General features: G+C 40.2%; 1 protein-coding gene across 2 annotated transcripts in view; it reads left to right on the top strand.

Moving 5' to 3' along the window:
* Positions 1-23,161, top strand: part of lyst (lysosomal trafficking regulator) — a 154,070-nt gene that overhangs the window by 80,971 nt on the left and 49,938 nt on the right. For both annotated transcript variants that reach the window (XM_031902458.1, XM_002935831.5), the window contains exons 20-27: positions 12,477-12,675; positions 13,423-13,554; positions 15,055-15,682; positions 16,860-17,037; positions 17,319-17,488; positions 18,939-19,169; positions 21,187-21,353; positions 21,663-21,815. In XM_031902458.1, coding sequence (XP_031758318.1) covers positions 12,477-12,675; positions 13,423-13,554; positions 15,055-15,682; positions 16,860-17,037; positions 17,319-17,488; positions 18,939-19,169; positions 21,187-21,353; positions 21,663-21,815 — 1,858 coding nt within the window. The remainder of the gene's footprint in view (positions 1-12,476; positions 12,676-13,422; positions 13,555-15,054; positions 15,683-16,859; positions 17,038-17,318; positions 17,489-18,938; positions 19,170-21,186; positions 21,354-21,662; positions 21,816-23,161) is intronic.

Here is a 23,161-nt window from a genome sequence, read left to right as displayed (position 1 = left end):
TACATTATCCCTTATAATATACGAGGCCTGCAGCTTTGTACCTTTATCACAGAATGCCTCCAATATCCCTTTTAATACATAAGAGATTATTACAGCCATGTTTTTCATTTATAGTTATTAAGGTTAGGGCCACAGGCAGTGACAGCAGCTTTGGACAAGTATAAATGATAAATAAAGCAGACATTATCAATAGTTAAGAAATATATCTTTCCACAACTTGGGACAACCCATCTGTACTGAACCCAGTGAGTTTCTTACGCCCTGTAGGCAACACTGACACCCAACACTGCACCACACCATACCTCCCAACATTTAAAAATTAAAAAGAGGGACAAAAGTATATGCCGCGCTAAGTGATGCAATATTTTTGACCACGCCCCTCTGACCACACCCACATTACAAAACACCCCCATTTTCCATGGTTGGAATGGCAGCATCAGACACACCAAGTGCACTAGTGTTTTAACTCTTTTACTGCCAACGACGTATGGCATACGTCGTGGCAGTAAAAGGGCTTAAATGCCAACGACGTGTCCCATACTTCCTTGGCATTTAAGCGCAGCTCTCTGCAGCGGCGGCAGAGAGCTTCTATCCATGACAGCCCCCCTGTGCAACGTGCCAGGGGGGCTGTCATGAGGGTCCTGCAAGACGATCGCTCGCAGGACCCTCCAGGAAGCAGCAGACGCGATCGCATCGCGTCTGCTGCTTCCTCCTTCCCCCCTGCCGGCCAGCCCACTGAAGAGGAGGCGATCGGGTCTTCAGGACAGGTAAGAACTTTTTTTTTTTTTCATTTAAACACTTACACACACACTTACATACATTTATACACACTTACATACATTTACACACACTTACAGCACACATTTTAGCAGTTTTTTTTTTCATTTTTCACACTTTTATACACTTATTTACACTCATATACACACTTACACACTATACCAAAACTTTTACACATGTACACACATGAATACACAAACACTTTGGGGTTTTTTTTGTTTTTTTTTTTATTTTGCCACTTTGTTTTTAGTTCTTTTACCCAAAAACTGTTTATTTTGACAGCGTGACTATTGGATCAGATATTCTGACCACTAATTACACTGTCATGTGACTTATTTTGTTGTTTCACTGATTTGCACAATTTTTGTGGTTTTATCGCATTTTATCCTTGTATAAGTGTTCCTAATCTGTTTTTAGTGTAGCTTTGCCAGGTGTAACTTTGGTGTACAAAAATAACTTTGCCTATTTTGAATTCATCAGAATGTGTACTTTCCAAAAATATATGGTTTCCTGGGGGTCTGTGTATAGTTAGGGGGGGTTACTGCACATAATACGCTGTCAGGGGGCTCTGTGTGTAAAAGCTGAGTTGGTAGGCGAGAAATCCTTATGCGCTATTTTCATTTTGGGGTCAGTACACACCGCAGACTTTGGTATATCTATGCATATTGGGCATCAAACTGTTCAGTAGGCCTCTGGTGTTCCTATTTGAGGTGACTTGCCTTTGTACGCAAGAAATTGTGTGAGATAAATGCGGCAAATTGCAACATTTTTAGGCGATTTTCTGAAATGTCATAAAAACCAATAACTTTAGGAAAGCTTTGCAGATTGGTACTTTGGTGTAGAAAGGACTCTTTACTCTTGTTGGATTTGTCAGAATGTGTACTTTCCAAAAATATATGGTTTTGTGGGGGTCTGTGTATAGTTAGGGGAAGTTTCGGCACATAATACACTGACAGGGGGCTCTGTGTGCAAAAGCTGAGGTGGCAGGCGAGAAATCCTTATGCGCTATTTTCATTTCGGGGTCAGTACATACCGCAGACTTTGGTATATCTATGCATATTGGGCATCAAACTGTTCAGTAGGCCTCTGGTGTTCCTATTTGGGGTGATTTGCCTTTATCTGATCTTTATCAAGAAATTGTGAGAGATAAATGCAAATCTGCAAACTTAGGAAAGCTTTACAGCTTGGTACTTTGGAGCAAAAAGAAATGTTTACCCATTATAGATTCGGGGGGATGTGTACTTTCCAAAAATATATGGCTTTCTGGGGTGAGCGTACTTTTTTTGTAGCATTATCCCACATAAAGGATGTAAATGTGTTGATTTTGCAGGAGCTGAAATGATACATCATATGGGGGTATGTTCCCATTGGGGCCCCTACATGCCACATACTTAGCTAAACCTATACATATTGGGCATCAAACTGTTCAGTGGACCCCTGGCGTTCATATTTAGGGTATTTTATTTGGTTACTTTATGACCTGTAGGAGATGAGATACTATAGACTGGAAGTTTTGAAGCAATTTTTAAAAAAAATCACAAATTTTGATAAAAACCAATAACTTTAGGAAAGCATTGCGACTTGATAGTTTGGAGTAGACAGACAGTTCTGCCTATTCTGTATTCCCCAGAATCTGTTCTTTCCAAAAATGTACAATTTTCTGGGATAAACCTTCTGTTAGTGGAAATTTTGTCCTTGAAATCTAAGGTATGCCGCTTTCTGGAGCAGCGCTTTGGAAATTTGGTAATGTACTACTGGGAGTTTTTGAGAAATCTCCATAAAACTATATATATTTGGTATTGGCACGTTCAGGAGACATGGGACTTTCCAAATCAGTTGTATATTCGTGCATAAAATAATTTTTGTTTCTAGTATGTGTGTTTATATTATGGAAAATTAGATTTTTTTTGCATTTTTAGACATTTAGAAGCCCTATATCTTGTTACAGAATTGGAATTACACAAAAATTCTACCATATTTTGAAAGCTTAGGTTGTTCTGAAAAAAACGATATATTGTTTTCCTGAGTAAACTAAAAGTCCCCCCGAGGAAAGGCCCCTAAAGTGAAAGTGCAAAATGTTCAAAAACTGTCTGGCAATACAAGTTCCGCTTTGACCAAAACAGCTGGCAGTAATAGGGTTAATAGTTGGCATCATAAATCATGAGCTGCCCTTGAAAATACAAAAAGGAGGAGGCCAGGATGCGCCTGTGGCCATCAATGGTCCTTCATAGTTCAATTCCCTTGGTGCGTCTGCCTCTATCAATGGGGCTCAATGCTGATACCATTTCTGATACATGCCCTACCTAAGGCATCAGCTTTGAGACCCAAGGAAGCTCAGCTGCCAGGGCGGGACTCGAACTCCAAACCTTACGGGGTAGGAATCGAACTCCAAAGCCAACGGGGCAGGAATCGAACTCCACACCCGGCGATGTAAGGGCGTGCGCTCTACCACTTCGCTATCCTTCCTCCTCCCACTTGTAACATGTTTCTTCGTAATCTTGTCTTCTGCATATTGGCAGTTGGTGTAGCCTAACCGACTGACTGAAACACTCAGGGTTAGAGCCTGCTGCTTGCCCCAAGCCCTATATAACTAGGGGGGCTGTTATAGTAGGGGGGAATGAATCCTCCATTTATCAACATTCTCTGGGGGGGAATGAATACAAGGGTATAAGTTTTACCCCCGGGGCAAGAGAGGTCCCCAAATATGCCCCATTGACTTATGATGGGGATTTTGGCAAATAACTAGTTTGTCGTAGACCCATGAATGAGGTGTCAAACCATGCAGCTTATTAGGGAGTGGGGTGCTATGACTTTTCTGAGGGGTGGGCGGTTAATTGCCCCAGCAGGGGGCAATTAACCACCGTTTGTCGTAGACCCATGAATGAGGTGTCAAACTGTGCGGCTTATTCGGGAGTGGGGTACTATGACTTTTCTGAGGGGTGGGCGGTTAATTGCCCCAGCAGGGGGCAATTATCCACCCATAGACTTAACATTGAGACCAACTTTGACTGAGTCCCGCACCGTTTTTCCTAGACCCATGAATGAGGTGTCAAACCGTGCGGCTTATTCGGGAATGGGGTGATATGACTTTTCTAGGGGGTGGGCGGTTAATTGCCCCAACAATAATAACTAGATAGGTACATTTCCTGAAGAAAATGTGAGTTGTGCTTGCCGTGGCAAAACTCGTGCCCCTGCTGGGGCAATTAACCGCCCACCCCTCAGAAAAGTCATAGCACCCCATTCCCGAATAAGCCGCACAGTTTGACACCTCATTCATAGGTATATGACAAACGGTAGTTAATTGCCCCCTGCTGGGGCAATTAACTGCCCACCCCTCAGAAAAGTCATAGCACCCTATTCCCGAATAAGCCGCACAGTTTGACACCTCATTCATGGGTCTACGACAAACGGTGGTTAATTGCCCCCTGCTGGGGCAATTACCCGTCCACCCCTCAGAAAAGGCATAGCACCCTATTCCCGAATAAGCCACACGGTTTGACACCTCATTCATGGGTCTACGACAAACGGTGGTTAATTGCCCCCTGCTGGGGCAATTAACTGCCCACCCCTCACAAAAGTCATAGCACCCTATTCCCGAATAAGCCGCTCGGTTTGACACCTCATTCATGGGTCTACGACAAACGGTGGTTAATTGCTCCCTGCTGGGGCAATTAACCGCCCACCCCTCAGAAAACGCATAGCACCCCATTCCTGAATAAGCCGCACAGTTTTACACCTCATTCATGGGTCTACGACAAACGGTGGTTAATTGCCCCCTGCTGGGGCAATTAACTGCCCATCCCTCAGAAAAGGCATAGCACCCCCATTCCCGAATAAGCCGCACGGTTTGACACCTCATTCATGGGTCTACGAAAAACGGTGCGGGACTCAGTCAAACTTGGTCTCAATGTTAAGTCTATGGGCGGATAATTGCCCCCTGCTGGGGCAATTAACCGCCCACCCCTCAGAAAAGTCATAGCACCCTATTCCCGAATAAGCCGCACAGTTTGACACCTCATTCATGGGTCTACGACAAACGGTGGTTAATTGCCCCCTGCTGGGGCAATTACCCGTCCACCCCTCAGAAAAGGCATAGCACCCCATTCCCGAATAAGCCGCACAGTTTGACACCTCATTCATGGGTATATGACAAACGGTGGTTAATTGCCCCCTGCTGGGGCAATTAACCTCCCACCCCTCAGAAAAGTCATTGCACCCCATTCCCGAATAAGCCACACAGTTTGACACCTCATTCATGGGTTTACGACAAACGGTGTGGGACTCAGTCAAAGTTGGTCTCAATGTTAAGTCTATGGGTCGATAATTGCCCCCTGCTGGGGCAATTAACTGCCCACCCCTCAGAAAAGTCATAGCACCCCATTCCCGAATAAGCCGCACAGTTTTACACCTCATTCATGGGTCTACGACAGGGGTAGGGAACCTTGGCTCTCCAGCTGTTATGGAACTACCAGTCCCACAATGCATTGCAGGAGTCTGACAGCCACAGTCATGGTTAATTAAGGAAAATGCTTGCTGGGATTTGTAGTTTTATCACAGCTGGAGAGCCAAGGTTCCCTACCCCTTGTCTACGACAAACGGTGGTTAATTGCCCCCTGCTGGGGCAATTAACCGCCCACCCCTCAGAAAAGGCATAGCACCCCATTCCCGAATAAGCTGCACGGTTTGACACCTCATTCATGGGTCTACGAAAAACGGTGCAGGACTCAGTCAAAGTTGGTCTCAATGTTAAGTCTATGGGCGGATAATTGCCCCCTGCTGGGGCAATTAACCGCCCACCCCTCAGAAAAGTCATAGCACCCCACTCCCGAATAAGCCGCACGGTTTGACACCTCATTCATGGGTCTACAACAAACGGTGGTTAATTGCCCCCTGCTGGGGCAATTAACCGCCCATCCCTCAGAAAAGGCATAGCACCCCATTCCCGAATAAGCTGTACGGTTTGACACCTCATTCATGGGTCTACGACAAACGGTGGTTAATTGCCCCCTGCTGGGGCAATTAACCGCCCACCCCTCAGAAAAGTCATAGCACCCCACTCCCGAATAAGCCGCACGGTTTGACACCTCATTCATGGGTCTACAACAAACGGTGGTTAATTGCCCCCTGCTGGGGCAATTAACCGCCCATCCCTCAGAAAAGGTATAGCACCCCATTCCCGAATAAGCTGTACGGTTTGACACCTCATTCATGGGTCTACGAAAAACGGTGCGGGACTCAGTCAAAGTTGGTCTCAATGTTAAGTCTATGGGCGGATAATTGCCCCCTGCTGGGGCAATTAACTGCCCACGCCTCAGAAAAGTCATTGCACCCCACTCCCGAATAAGCCGCACGGTTTGACACCTCATTCATGGGTCTACAACAAACGGTGGTTAATTGCCCCCTGCTGGGGCAATTAACCGCCCATCCCTCAGAAAAGGCATAGCACCCCATTCCCGAATAAGCTGTACGGTTTGACACCTCATTCATGGGTCTACGACAAACGGTGGTTAATTGCCCCCTGCTGGGGCAATTAACCGCCCATCCCTCAGAAAAGGCATAGCACCCCATTCCCAAATAAGCTGTATGGTTTGACACCTCATTCATGGGTCTACGAAAAACGGTGCGGGACTCAGTCAAAGTTGGTCTCAATGTTAAGTCTATGGGCGGATAATTGCCCCCTGCTGGGGCAATTAACTGCCCACGCCTCAGAAAAGTCATTGCACCCCACTCCCGAATAAGCCGCACGGTTTGACACCTCATTCATGGGTCTACGACAAACTAGTTATTTGCCAAAATCCCCATCATAAGTCAATGGGGCAAATTTGGGGACCTCTCTTGCCCCGGGGGTAAAACTTATACCCTTGTATTCATTCCCCCCCCAGAGAATGTTGATAAATGGAGGATTCATTCCCCCTTACTATAACAGCCCCCCTAGTTATATAGGGCTTGGGGCAAGCAGCAGGCTCTAACCCTGAGTGTTTCAGTCAGTCGGTTAGGATACACCAACCGCCAATATGCAGAAGACAAGATTACGAAGAAACATGTTACAAGTGGGAGGAGGAAGGATAGCGAAGTGGTAGAGCGCACGCCCTTACATCGCCGGGTGTGGAGTTCGATTCCTGCCCCGTTGGCTTTGGAGTTCGATTCCTACCCCGTAAGGTTTGGAGTTCGAGTCCCGCCCTGGCAGCTGAGCTTCCTTGGGTCTCAAAGCTGATGCCTTAGGTAGGGCATGTATCAGAAATGGTATCAGCATTGAGCCCCATTGATAGAGGCAGACGCACCAAGGGAATTGAACTATGAAGGACCATTGATGGCCACAGGCGCGTCCTGGCCTCCTCCTTTTTGTATTTTCAAGGGAAGCTCATGATTTATGATGCCAGCTATTAACCCTTTTACTGCCAGCTGTTTTGGTCAAAGCGGAACTTGTATTGCCAGACAGTTTTTGAACATTTTGCACTGTTTCACTTTAGGGGCCTTTCTTCGGGGGGACTTTTAGTTTACTCAGGAAAACAATATATCGTTTTTTTCAGAACAACCTAAGCTTTCAAAATATGGTAGAATTTTTGTGTAATTCCAATTCTGTAACAAGATATAGGCTTCTAAATGTCTAAAAATGCAAAAAAAAATCTAATTTTCCATAATATAAACACACATACTAGAAACAAAAATTATTTTATGCACGAATATACAACTGATTTGGAAAGTCCCATGTCTCCTGAACGTGCCAATACCAAATATATATAGTTTTATGGAGATTTCTCAAAAACTCCCAGCAGTACATTACCAAATTTCCAAAGCGCTGCTCCAGAAAGCGGCATACCTTAGATTTCAAGGACAAAATTTCCACTAACAGAAGGTTTATCCCAGAAAATTGTACATTTTTGGAAAGAACAGATTCTGGGGAATACAGAATAGGCAGAACTGTCTGTCTACTCCAAACTATCAAGTCGCAATGCTTTCCTAAAGTTATTGGTTTTTATCAAAATTTGTGGTTTTTTTTTTAAATTGCTTCAAAACTTCCAGTCTATAGTATCTTATCTCCTACAGGTCATAAAGTAACCAAATAAAATACCCTAAATATGAACACCAGGGGTCCACTGAACAGTTTGATGCCCAATATGTATAGGTTTAGCTAAGTATGTGGCATGTAGGGGCCCCAATGGGAACATACCCCCATATGATGTATCATTTCAGCTCCTGCAAAATCAACACATTTACATCCTTTATGTGGGATAATGCTACAAAAAAAGTACGCTCACCCCAGAAAGCCATATATTTTTGGAAAGTACACATCCCCCCGAATCTATAATGGGTAAACATTTCTTTTTGCTCCAAAGTACCAAGCTGTAAAGCTTTCCTAAGTTTGCAGATTTGCATTTATCTCTCACAATTTCTTGATAAAGATCAGATAAAGGCAAATCACCCCAAATAGGAACACCAGAGGCCTACTGAACAGTTTGATACCCAATATGCATAGATATACCAAAGTCTGCGGTATGTACTGACCCCGAAATGAAAATAGCGTATAAGGATTTCTCCCCTGCCAGCTCAGCTTTTGCACACAGAGCCCCCTGTCAGTGTATTATGTGCCGAAACTTCCCCTAACTATACACAGACCCCCACAAAACCATATATTTTTGGAAAGTACACATTCTGACAAATCCAACAAGGGTAAAGAGTCCTTTCTACACCAAAGTACCAATCTGCAAAGCTTTCCTAAAGTTATTGGTTTTTATGACATTTCAGAAAATCGCCTAAAAATGTTGCAATTTGCCGCATTTATCTCACACAATTTCTTGCGTACAAAGGCAAGTCACCCCAAATAGGAACACCAGAGGCCTACTGAACAGTTTGATGCCCAATATGCATAGATATACCAAAGTCTGCGGTGTGTACTGACCCCAAAATGAAAATAGCGCATAAGGATTTCTCGCCTGCCAACTCAGCTTTTGCACACAGAGCCCCCTGACAGCATATTATGTGCAGTAACCCCCCCCTAACTATACACAGACCCCCAGGAAACCATATATTTTTGGAAAGTACACATTCTGATGAATTCAAAATAGGCAAAGTTATTTTTGTACACCAAAGTTACACCTGGCAAAGCTACGCTAAAAACAGATTAGGAACACTTATACAGGGATAAAATGCGATAAAACCACAAAAATTGTGCAAATCAGTGAAACAACAAAATAAGTCACATGACAGTGTAATTAGTGGTCAGAATATCTGATCCAATAGTCACGCTGTCAAAATAAACAGTTTTTGGGTAAAAGAAACTAAAAACAAAGTGGCAAAATGAAAAAAAAAACAAAACAAAACAAAAAAAAAACCAAAGTGTTTGTGTATACATGTGTGTACATGTGTAAAAGTTTTGTTATAGTGTGTAAGTGTGTATATGAGTGTATAAAAGTGTGAAAAATGAAACAAAAAACTGCTAAAATGTGTGCTGTAAGTGTGTGTAAATGTATGTAAGTGTGTATAAATGTATGTAAGTGTGTGTGTGTAAGTGTGTGTGTAAGTGTGTGTGTAAGTGTGTGTGTAAGTGTTTAAATGAAAAAAAAAAAAGTTCTTACCTGTCCTGAAGACCCGATCGCCTCCTCTTCAGTGGGCCGGCCGGCAGGGGGGAAGGAGGAAGCAGGAGACGTGATGCGATCGCGTCTGCTGCTTCCTGGAGGGTCCTGCGAGCGAACGTCTTGCAGGACCCTCATGACAGCCCCCCTGGCACGTTGGCCATGGGGACTGTCATGGATAGAAGCTCTCTGCAGGGGCGGCACATGCCGCCGCTGCAGAGAGCTGCGCTTAAATGCCAAGGAAGTATGGGACACGTCGTTGGCATTTAAGCCCTTTTACTGCCACGACGTATGCCATACGTCGTTGGCAGTAAAAGAGTTAAAACACTAGTGCACTTGGTGTGTCTGATGCTGCCATTCCAACCATGGAAAATGGGGGTGTTTTGTAATGTGGGTGTGGTCAGAGGGGCGTGGTCAAAAAATATTGCATCACTTAGCGCGGCATATACTTTTGTCCCTCTTTTTAATTTTTAAATGTTGGGAGGTATGGTGTGGTGCAGTGTTGGGTGTCAGTGTTGCCTACAGGGCGTAAGAAACTCACTGGGTTCAGTACAGATAGGTTGTCCCAAGTTGTGGAAAGATATATTTCTTAACTATTGATAATGTCTGCTTTATTTATCATTTATACTTGTCCAAAGCTGCTGTCACTGCCTGTGGCCTTAACCTTAATAACTATAAATGAAAAACATGGCTGTAATAATCTCTTATGTATTAAAAGGGATATTGGAGGCATTCTGTGATAAAGGTACAAAGCTGCAGGCCTCGTATATTATAAGGGATAATGTACCCCCTACTGTAAATGATAAGGATATTAGCAGTCACTGAGGGGCTCTGTGACCATATAAAGGCACAAGGCTGCAGGCAGAGTTATACAGGAACTCTGAGTATCACTCATGTATGATAAGGGATAATGTACCCCCTACTGTAAATGATAAGGATATTAGAAGTCACTGAGGGGATCTGTGCCCAAATAAAGGTACAAGGCTGCAGGCTGAGTTATACAGGGAACTCTGAGCATCATTCATGTATTATAAGGGATAATGTACCCCCTACTGTAAATGATAAGGATTTTAGAAGTCACTGAGGGGTTCTGTGCCCATATAAAGGCACAAGGCTGCAGGCTGAGTTATACAGGGAACTCTGAGTATCACTCGTGTATTATAAGGGATAATGTACCCCCTACTGTAAATAAGGATTTTAGAAGTCACTGAGGGGTTCTGTGCCCATATAAAGCACAAGGCTGCAGGCTACAAATGGCCCTCTCTCAAAACCATCCTAACCTCAAAAAAAACCCAGTTTAAAATACAGGTACTATTTTATTATTACAGAGAAAGGGGAATCATTTAAGCATGAAATAAACCCAATAGGGCTGTTCTGCCCCCAATAATGGGTAATTATATCTTAGTTGGGATCAAGTACAGGTTCTGTTTTATTATTACAGAGAAAAGAGAATCATTTAACCATGAAATAAACCCAATAGGGCTGTTCTGCCCCAATAAGGGGTAATTATATCTTAGTTGGGATCAAGTACAGGTACTGTTTTATTATTACAGAGAAAAGGGAACTTATGTATTGTCTGGGCCCATTCTTTGCAGGGATATGGGAACTCTAATAGTTAAATGATTGAGGAAAACAAAATTGCATAATGTGAAAAGAGGAGGGAAAAATGCCAAACTACAGTATTAAAAATATATGATTATGCGCCTGACAGGCCCGGATTTGTGGAGAGGCCACAAAGGCCCGGGCCTAGGGCGGCAGAAGTTTAGGGGCGGCACGCCGCCCCGCCGCCAGAAAAAATTTTCAATTTAGCTCCCATACGGAGCAGTCGGGACCTCTCCCCACTGCTCCGTATGGGAGTTTAAAGGAGCGTTCGCGCATGCGCACTGTGGAGAGGCCGCGTTCGCGCATGCGCACGGGGGGCGCGTTCGCACATGCGCAGAGGGGGACACCTACAGGGGCGGCCTCGGGGCGCCTCAGAACGAAATCCGGCCCTGGCGCCTGATACACGTTGTACCAACTGGATTTTCCCAGAAACAGCCCAGTGTGTAATTACCCACAGGAGAGACTAGTGCTCTATTTGCTTTTACCAGGGGATAATCTTAATCACTCTTAGCACTTCCCACATTCCAGAAAAAAGATAAGGCTGGAGAAGTCTGGTGTCAAAATGGACCCCCTACTGTGCATGTTAACGTTACTTTCCAGGCACCACCTGCTGTCTAAACCTGCGCTTCATCTGTAACAGCTCACTGACAGCTGCATTGCTAAAAATGCTCCCTATGAGAATAGTATTTGTCCATGTATGGCTCATGACTCCTTCACTTACATTGAGTAGAAGAAACAATAGCGTATCTAAAAGCAGTTCTAATGTGTATCTGGCTCCTTCTGAAAGCTCAGAAGCACTGACATGGCTGCCTACACAACAATATTACAACTAAAAAAATACATTTATTGGTTCAAGAATAACATTTTAAATATTTAAAATGAATTATTGCTACGTGAACCGTGTAATACAGTAATAAAAACTAAACCTGAAAAATCATGACAGAATCCCTTTAAAGTTGAAACTTCCTATTACAGTTTTGTCCTTTCATTTTTTTCTAATTAATATAACAGTGAACCCAGAAATAGGGGAAAGTAAATGATGGTGGGAAAATTTTGCCCTGGACACTGAAATGGGGGGAATGAACAGTACCATTCATTTCCTCTTATCCAAGTAGAACGTCAGATGCTTATCTCCATAATATCTTATACTTGACGTTTCCTCACTACCCAGCAGAATGTTGTAGGATAATGTCTCGCTGTAGTTCTAGATGGTATACAGTCTCAACCACTTACTAGTGCTAAAGGTCAAAGGCAATGCACCTGGACACACCAGTGTAAAGAGATAGTTTGGCCACTGCCACTGCAAGGTTTATGAGTGTCTTACAAACCGTCATATCATAGGGTAGAGAAAGTGGTGAGTCTGCTGTGGCAATATATTTTGTAGTGCAAATAGATGGTGGGGATCATTTCAAATCTTGATAACAAAAAACACTGTATAAAAGACTTTAAGCTGCCCATCTACCCCTTCAATTACATATTTAGGTAAATGTCTATCGCTGTAAACACTTTTTCTATGTATTTCAGGAACACAGAGAAGGACATCTTACCTGTATTCCACAAGAAGTTTGTATGTCATATATAAAAATAATCGAAGAAGTGCTTGGATCACCTCCAGATCTGGAACTGCTGAAGCTCATATTTAGTTTTCTTTTAGCTGTTCACCCAGCAACCAACACTTATGTGTGTCACAATCCAAGCAACTTCTTCTTTTCATTACATATAGGTATGGTCATTTTATTCATTATGCTGATACATTCTACAAATCCTTTTGCTGATTCTCTTTAAAATATTATTTTTACATAGTCATTCAATATTTTGTGTATTACTTTTGAGTAAGTGCAAATTTTTAATTTAAAGGCTAGAAAGAGTTTGACTTGCCACTTTTAAGTCAAACTCCTCTCTGCACACATACCATCACAAAATGGTGGCTTAATGTAAAAGATGTAAAAGGGCAACATACTGTATATATATTATATATAAAGATATATAAGATTCTTATAAAGATATTATAAGTTCTTTAATAGGCCAAATAATATGATATAAACTTTCAAATAAATGTAAATCTGAAAAAAACAATTTTAATAAATCTGCCCCCCCCCCCATATGTTGCTCACCATTTTTTGCAGTTTACTGCAATGCCAGAACCAAAACTCACATTAGGCTTCATGTCTTTGTGAATGTGTATATGAACCCAGCAGAAAAAGCTTTTGTAGTTAGATTTAAAGAAGCACTAGGGCTGAAGAGTGAGGATTTATATGGCAGAAAAAATGGCAGGATGGTGAATGGTTGGGGACTGGTTTTGAAGGCAGGTCTGTTCTTGGCCCATGCCTACATATGGTGCACACAGTTTTAAATAAAACATGCATTATAAATTAACTTTAACAAAACTGATTTTTATGTTTATCTGAAACTGTGCATCAGTTACAGATGTACCATCAATAGGTAACTTTTTTTATTTCTTTTGACTTAGATGGCAAAATATTTCAAGAAAAAGTTAAAACACTTGTATACCAAAGACATTTTAGCTTTGGCGGACGATCTAGTGTTAGTCCTGGCTTTCCAATCAGGACTCCTTCAGACATCTCAGATACAATGCCTAAAGGTAAAAAAAAATAAATTATTGGCTATAGAAAGTTCATGTTTTGTAGTTTTGTTTTTTATTTAAACGTAAGTACATGCATGTGAAAAAGTACACCCTACATTTATCACTAGCTCAAATGCCTAAAATTACAATCAGATGCACCAGATGAGGCTTAAATGATTAGAACACCTTTAGAGAGGATTCTGGAAAACATGACTTAAGGTCCCCCATACACAGGCAGATCCGCTCCCCTGGCGAGCGGACCTTCTCCCGATATCCCCACCTACTAGATTTTCTAGCCTGCCCGATCGAGATCTGCCCGATTTCAGGCCAGATATCGGTCGGGCAGGCCCGTCGGTAGTGTCCTACACGGGCCGATTATCTGCCGAATTGGTCTAAGGGACCAATATCGGCAGCTAGAATCGGCCCGTGTATGGGGACCTGTATTTAAACCTCAGATATTTAGTTTGGTTTGCTTTTTTATTTTTAATTGTGTGATATAATTTCTAGATTGGTTTGCTCTTTGTTTTTGAAGTGTGTGGTATCATTACTAGATTGTAAGACTTCTCTGAGACCTTTAAAACAAATGTTATAGATGCCAGTTAGTCTGGAAAGAGATTTTAAAAGATAGCCAAACAATTGCTTGTTATTTACGAGTTTAGAGTTTCAGCATGGGAGCAGAACACATAATGATGAAAGAAGTCTCTAAGAACACCAGAATTTCATGTTGATTTTACGAATTATGTCAGAGTGCTTGGGTTTACCATTAGAAAGAGGCTGCACAAATTAGAACTACATGGGAGGTGTGTCGTAAAGAAACCTTTCCTGTCCAGAAAGTATCAAAAAGTGGATCTTGCAGCATGACATTGACCATAAACATTCCAGTAATCCACCAAGAAATGGCTGGAAAAAATGGAGGGTTCTGGAATGGCAAAGCCCAGATATAAATCCCATCAAGGTGCTGTGTGGGAATTTGAAACAGGCTGAGTATGCAAGATACCCCTCAGTCATCTCACAGCTGAAAAATAATCTTCATTGAAGAGGTATAGACCATTATAAAAACCAGGGCTCGAACTAGAGAAGGCAATAAGGGGACATGCCACTATAACAATGGGTTGAGGGAGGCAATTGCAGGGAAGTGATCAGCTGAAGCGGAAAATAACTATTTGGACCAAGCAGTTGGTGGGGGAGCATGCAGAGGTGGTGGGTTTAAGCAAGCAAGTGTGGGGCCTGCCTGCACTTATTTTTCTAAAGAAGGAAATTAAATATATTTGTTGAATAAATGATTGCAAGGTCAGTTTTGTTTTCTGTTCAGTTACATTCCCTTTATAATTGTATGAATGAATATATGTAATATTGATATGCACACCTATTTTTCAAAGAAAAAAACTTTAAATGAGGTGCACATACTTTTTTGCATGACTGTATACATTTGTGTCTGAATGTAGCATGTTGCATATCTTCTGAAAATTTTTATAATGTTGATTGGTAATGGTTACTACTGTTAATTCTCTCTTTTAGTCAAGGATGGCTCAATATTTTCCTCACAGCAGCGGCCATGTCTTTCAATAGTGGGGAGGTCACGTTCTAGAAGCCTACCAACCTCTCTTACTACTTCACCTGTTCTGCCGCCAAAGAGCTTTGGAGGAAGCCTGGGTAGGAGCACCACTGATGTGACAGATGATAAAGGGATTTACCCAGCAAGCCAGAAAGGAACTGGTAGTATTTCTGGGAGTTCAGAGACCTTAAGAAGGAGAGAAGATCAATATGTTAGCAGCTGTGAGTCTGCAAAAACTGTTTGTGAATCTGAAGTGCTCCCTGGTGATGTCACAAATATAGATTATTTAAAAGAAGATGTTGAATTATCAGTGCTACAATTAGAAAATAAAAATTATGAAACAGATCATAAATCAAGCTATGGTAGCAGCACAGATGAACTTTTACAGCGTCCTGATCACTTAAAAGGAATTTACACCTTTAAGAGAGGACAAAGTAATATTTCAAGCCTAGCTTTCCCTTCTAGTGTGCAAGCATCCACTCCGGGATGGGCAAATCTTTCTGATAAAAAGGCTTCTGATGAGTGGGATATCTTCCCGTTCTCTCCATTTTTTGATCCTGGGCAAATTAGTGCAGACACTGTGGATGAAAGGTAAATATGTTTTTTACTTGATACACCATTTACTTTAGACATGCTACAAACATAAAGTACTTTGTAATTATCTAAACTCTTTCTGTTTTCTGCATTACATCTATTTAATGTATTTTTCTAACATATTCTTTTCATTATAGTTCTAAATGTGTAATCTCAGTTTGAAGAGAACTATCCAAAACAAACAGCACCACATTTACTAAATATAGAAGCACAGTTGTCACTACCATTACTTTTTCCATTGTGAGTTAGTAGTAGTTTTTATACTAAAATATAGTTACAACACACCATCAGGGTAATTAGATTTTAGGTAGGTGGCCTCTCTAATGGGCAGATTTAGAAAATAATCAAATATTTATATTTTAGAAACTCGCAAACTCATGTGAGTTTTTTTTATTAAAAAAATATTGATCAATGATGTATTTATTAATAGTCACAATCATTTGTAAGTTGATTGGACGAAAGTTTCAAATTGTATGTTATTTTTATGCAAAAATGTTGCAAAATTCTTGTGAAAGTTTTTGAAATTTTCAAGAATATATTGGCATTTCTCAAAAAAATCACGACATTTAAATCGACGTTGATTTTAACGAATCCTCTCCAGGGGCCATTTTAGGAGCATTGGTGCTCATTCTCAGAAAACAATAATGTGTTTAAGTTTCACTTGAAACTCTGTGAAATAGAAAACAATGATGTGATAAACTTCCCCTTAAAGCTGTGTGAAATAGAATACAATGATGTGATAAACTTCCCCTTGAAAATGTGTGAAATAGAAACCAATAATGTGTATTCTAAGCCATCATAGGAGTCAGCGGTTCTCGGCAGCTTAAAGCTGGCGTGCTTTTTGTCAATCTAAAAAGGTCAAAAGTTTTATAAATCTCAACTATTTGTGGTTTTCACAAAAATTATACAAATTTTTCAAGAAAATGCTCAGAACTATCCACATTTTTCAAGAAAAAAAACACATGTAAATGTTGAAAAAAGGCACAAGTGTGCCTTGTATAACCTTGTATAGATGTAAAGAACTGTGATACATTTTTTTATATGGTTTATCATTGTTAAGGCAATTGTATGAGCAGATCAGATAAAAAATCTACTTTTGTGTTCAAGATAATAAATCTGATACCTGTGATATGTTTGCTATTAAAACAGTTTTAATTCTGCCTTTTTTTTAAAGATCCATGGATGATTGCATCACTCGTATTTGTTGTGGCCTTTATGATCTCCTGCGGGGTGTTGTTCTAACTATGCCAGATATCATGCTAGGAGATGTTCTTGACCGTGTTATACAACCTGATGTCTTGATAGTTTTGGTTAATCACCCATCTCCTCTGATACAACAAGGTGTTTTAAAAGTAAGTATTACTTTTTACCAGATTAGGTTGAAATTATGAAATCCAAACACTTTTTAGGATTTACTAAAATATAAAAGGTTGCACAGTTTGTTTCACTGATTTATCCCACTCAAACTTCCAGATCAAGGCAAAAGGCCTTTATATTTAAAAGTATTGACTGGTGTAATACTGGCAGCAGTATTTAATAAAATAACGCTATTTTATTAAATAAAGCTATATTTTATCCAAATTTTATACCACAATACCATGTAACTATTGTTTCTTTCCTTACTGTTTTTCAGCTTTTAGATGCATATTTTCACCGTGCATCAAAAGATCAAAAAGAAAAGTTCTTTAAAAGACATGGGTTTTCCTTATTAGCCAATCAGTTGTATCTTCATCAAGGAACTCAAGGAGTGATTGAGTGCTTTTTGGAAATGTTTTTTAGCCGACCTGTTGGAATGGATGAAGAGTAAGTGAGAAAGTACTTTCATCTGAATTAATATATTTCTCTTTTACAAATGCAGAAGCAATTTTCTTCCAAATAGTGTAAGCTTGTGGGATCCACTATAGACACTTTCTTCAAATTAAAGCAATTTTTTTCAAACACAGGTTGACCATTTCAGCACACAAAACATAAATCCCCTTGTTGAAAAAAAACACAAATGTTTGGGGCCACCCCTGTATTCACGATACTCCTTTGGGGGGATTGCTAAGCCTCAATTCCTCAGTGACTCAGACTCTCGGTCACTTGGTCAAAGGCTTCCTCTGCTCCTTGCAGTGTCAAGCTGCCCCACACCCCCTCTGGGAGTTCCTTACACAGGCAGATAGCTTTCCTTCTCTGTGCCCAGCTCAGAGATCTTCCTAACATTCTCACTACTTATAAAGTTTGTATTGTGCATTGTGCACAAATATTTGCAAATGGGTCACAAATTTAAAAAGCTCTTAAGTATAATCATAGTGCATACCTTTTGGTTATGTCCCAAACTCCAATCCTTTTGGTTAGAGGTCCAGATCGTACTAGACTCAGATCGCTGGAAAATCCATTCAGGCACAAATTACCTGGGCACTATTCAGTGACACTAGCTTTTATGAAAATGTAACAAAATCTGATAGACAACCAGGGAATCGATTAGCAGCAGCAGCCCAAAAAACATTATTACAACACTGGCTCTCCCCTAAAACTCCCTCTATAACATTAGTTAAGCCGAAGCTACACTAAATATTTCATATGGATTGGATAGAAAGCACAACCAAAAAAAGAACAAAAAACTAAAAAAAAATTTTGATACCTGGACAACTTACTTACGCCCTTTCCCACCAGCTCTTAGACACCTAACAGTTCACACTTTTCAATACACAACATGGTATGGTGTATATCATTAAGGTGTAACCCACTAATAATGGAAATGCAACAATATTATTAAGATGGAAATCAAAGAAGCGATTAATCGCCAGTCGCCAGATATAGGATCTTATATCTGGAAACCCATTATCAAAAGAGCTCAGATTAACAGGAAAGTCATCTTCATAGAGTCCATTTTCAGCAAATAATGCTAATGCACCTTTTCTTTGTAATAATAAAATGGTGGCTTGTACTTGATCCTAACTAAGCTGCATGAATCCATATTGGTGGCAAAAGATTCTAGTGGACTTATTTCAAGTTTAAATGACTTTTAGTAGACTTGTGTAATAGAGACCCTAATTATAGAAAAATTCCATAGGTGGAAAACGGGGTCCCAGGCATTCTAGATAATAAATCCTATACCTGTGTTGACTGTATTTATTTTGTAATAGGCAAGCACTGAATCAGGGGTATATAATGTGATTCTACATTAAAATACACAAAAAAAATATATAAAAGGCTATATGTTATAGAATATGTTGTATACTAACACAATGTAACTTGTGTTTTTCAACAGATTTGATGTGGAAGACATTAAAAACACAAATAGCTTCCGGAAGTGGAGCATGATTCCTATACTGGGGCTACTTGAGAATTCTTTATATGATGTTACATTACTACATAATTCATTTTGTCTTTTGCTTCAGATTCTCAACTCTTGCCCAAAAGTCGCAGATATGCTAATTGATAATTATCTGTTATATGCCATTTGTAATACATTAGCAGCTTTAGGAGGAATTGAAACAAGGTATGTAAGGACTCAGATCAATTGTTTTTTGTTTTTATTGTATTATTGCATATAAATAAATACTAGATTTCTTTCTAGACTTCTATGAGTTTATATTATTATGGGTCTTTTTATTAAATGTTCTGTTTAGAACAGTGTATTGATTACATTATGCATCTAAAGTTTACCAAGCAGAACATTTTAAGACAGTGTTAACTGTAGTGTAATGCAGAAAACTTATAATACTGTAAATATGTAATTTGATATGAAAACATAAAAATTGTGCTACAGTGATCAGAATCCTGTGTGCTGTTGTGACTTATATTGCTGTTATCTAGAATAGGGAGTTTACTGTGCATTTGACTGCTGATATGACACTCTAATCAGTGTAGAGGAAAGCAAATTTCAGGCTGCACCTCCACATTTAAAACACATTTGCAGGAATACTGCTTTAACTTCTCTTGATGTCAGGCAGAGGTCACAAAACCCACCCAAGATAATGTACAACAAGCCACACACACATTAACTATGTGGCACTGTGGACACATTCTTCCTTTGTGGTAGCTGTACTAAAAGGGGTAAGCTACCTGGTTGCAGTCAGTATTGTGCTGTGTTGTAATGTTTAATGTTAGAAACAAATAAGAAGCCAATTGTAGAAATAGTTAAAAGGATTAAAACAGGAATATCCTATTTTATTAATTTCACCACTTGCCCTTGAGACCTGGGGTGTAGTAGTAGTAGTAGTGTTTTAAAATTCCATTCTCATTGGAATCTATTCCTATTCTTTAAGGAGAATGATTTACCATACCTGTGTAAACAGCCTTAGAAGCACTATGTGTTTATTTAAAAAAAGCTGCTGCCATGTTACCTTTGTGTGATGTAACTTTCTTCTCCTGATTTGAGTCTCTGGCTGGCTCTTGGCTCTAGTCTCAGATTACAGCAGGGAGTGGAGGAGGGAGAATGGAGGGGGAGAGAAGAGTGAGGAGCAAGCTACACAGGCATGCTGCGCAGGAAACAGAGTTTTAGAGAGAAAGTCTTGTAGAGAAGCCCAAGTATACAGAATAGAAGTAAAGAAATGGGGGTTTTTTTTGACAGAGGACTCAGAGCAGCATTACTGTGAGTGTTAATTGGTGTATTTACATAGACCTTTCTGATAAAGCTTACTTAGTTTTAACCTTTCTTCTTATATAGGTGCTTCTTCCAACTTCTCTTTCTGAAAGCTACAAAATTAAAGCTAGAATACAGGCAATTTAAATGGCGTAATTCTCCCTAACTTTAAAGATATCATACAGCATTTTATTGGAGGCCCTAAAATGTACAACACAATGACATTTAGATCTCTAGTAATATGTTGCAGTGATATAAACTGTACTACAAGAATCTTTTTCTGATGTTTGCAATTGACTGCCCTGGACATGTGATTGATGCCCATCAAGGGGCAAGAGCTATTTAGAGTGTGCCATTTACTTAAAAGGAGACGGAAATGCTAATAAAGAGTTAATCTCAAGCTGCAGGCATACCTTCAGTTCTCCCCATATTTCTCCTGTTCAGATGACCAGAAGCCTAATAGAAAAAAAAACACTGAGCTCTGTAAAGAAAGTTCCCATAATGCCACGCTCCAAGACCAAGACTGGTGTATATGCCCAGTTAGTAAGATTATGAGGAAGCGTCCTGCTGATTGGCTCAGATCACACATTCCTAAGGGGGGGGGAAGTGAGTTCTTTGCATTCTTGAGGGAGGGGGGAGAAGAAAGAGACAAGAAATCCTGTTTCTTTTGACAGAGAAATCAGTGCAGCATTTCTGTGAGTGTTTATGGTTGTATTTACATAGACCTTTCTGATAAAGCTTACTTAGTTTTTACCTTTCCGTATCCTTTAAAGATTAGCTTATTTATTTTTAAAATGATCAACAAATATTTTCTGATTAGTATGAGTTCTTTGGATAAAACACTTTGTTAAAAGAAGTCCCTAGTAAATTCTTATATTGTTATGCACAAAATGAGTTTCTTTTTAAGCATCATTGTCTTTGTGTCCTACAGTGTTCCTTTGGATGAATACCTTTTGCTTGCTTGTGATATTCAGCAACTTTTGGTTGCTGTCACCATACATTCCTGCAGCTCCTCAGGCTCCCAATACTTTCGCATTGTTGAAGATCTGATTATTTTACTTGGCTATTTACATGAAAGCAAAAATGAAAAAATGCAAAGTAAGGTTTTACTCACCATTTAAGTTTAGGTTCTTTAGAAAATGAACATGGGCAGCCATAAGAAAAGCATCATATTTTGCTCAGTATTTGTAATACCTTGAAATAAAATGATTACTATCTGTATTATAATATATATATATATATTCACTCATAGTGGACGCAACACAATCAATCTTTTATTTTATATCATGCAGAATGTGTGGAATATGTATTTGCTCACTTCTTTATTGCAGATTTTTTTACAGAAATTAATACATTATTTATTATTCATACTGTTATTTTCACAACTGCTTTATTTCCTTGCTCTAGGCATGGCAATTTCACTACAGTTCAAAGTTTTGCAGTCTGCCATAGAATTTATAAAGACAACAGCAAATCAAGATTCACAAGGTCTTGCCAGCTCATTCCACTTCTCTTACACACCCCACCATGCAATTTACCAAAAGAGGAAAAGTATTGCTGGTGAGTTACTGTGTAATTTTTATAAACAATTGTTTCACAGAGTTAGGAGAACAGAAGTTAGTATGTACTTGCAACAATACTATAAGATAATGAAATCCACTGGAGTGCTTAGTCAACGCAATTAAGTGGTTTAAATAGAGATACATACAGTAGCAATGCATGTTTTGGACCATAGGGCTCCTCCCCCTTGTTTAATTTACAGAACACTCATCCTGTACAATATAATGATTCTATAAATCCAATAACCACCATACTAAGTGACTGAGAGTACCATTACTACCTAATGGGCAGGCACAGCAATTACATTAGCTTTATAACTAATGGATACTACCACACACCTCATAAATATATTCATATATACAGTGGAGGAAATAATTATTTGACCCCTCACTGATTTTGTAAGTTTGTCCAATGACAAAGAAATGAAAAGTCTCAGAACAGTATCATTTCAATGGTAGGTTTATTTTAACAGTGGCAGATAGCACATCAAAAGGAAAATCGAAAAAATAACTTTAAATAAAAGATAGCAACTGATTTGCATTTCATTGAGTGAAATAAGTTTTTGAACCCCTACCAACCATTAAGAGTTCTGGCTCCCACAGAGTGGTTAGACACTTCTACTCAATTAGTCAACCTCATTAAGGACACCTGTCTTAACTAGTCACCTGTATAAAAGACACCTGTCCACAGAATCAATCAATCAAGCAGACTCCAAACTCTCCAACATGGGAAAGACCAAAGAGCTGTCCAAGGATGTCAGAGACAAAATTGTATACCTGCACAAGGCTGGAATGGGCTACAAAACCATTAGCAAGAAGCTGGGAGAGAAGGTGACAACTGTTGGTGCGATTGTTCGAAAATGGAAGGAGCACAAAATGACCATCAATCGACCTCGCTCTGGGGCTCCACGCAAGATCTCACCTCGTGGGGTGTCAATGATTCTGAGAAAGGTGAAAAAGCATCCTAGAACTACACGGGAGGAGTTAGTTAATGACCTCAAATTAGCAGGGACCACAGTCACCAAGAAAACCATTGGAAACACATTACACCGCAATGGATTAAAATCCTGCAGGGCTCGCAAGGTCCCCCTGCTCAAGAAGGCACATGTGCAGGCCCGTCTGAAGTTTGCCAATGAACACCTGAATGATTCTGTGAGTGACTGGGAGAAGGTGCTGTGGTCTGATGAGACCAAAATAGAGCTCTTTGGCATTAACTCAACTCGCTGTGTTTGGAGGAAGAAAAATGCTGCCTATGACCCCCAAAACACCGTCCCCACCGTCAAGCATGGGGGTGGAAACATTTTGCTTTGGGGGTGTTTTTCTGCTAAGGGCACAGGACAACTTATT

This window comes from Xenopus tropicalis, chromosome 5, assembly GCF_000004195.4.
Source record: "Xenopus tropicalis strain Nigerian chromosome 5, UCB_Xtro_10.0, whole genome shotgun sequence".
Classification (NCBI taxonomy): Eukaryota; Metazoa; Chordata; class Amphibia; order Anura; family Pipidae; genus Xenopus; species Xenopus tropicalis.
Note: the sequence above shows the minus strand (reverse complement) of the source record. Positions and strands in the feature narration are given on the sequence as shown.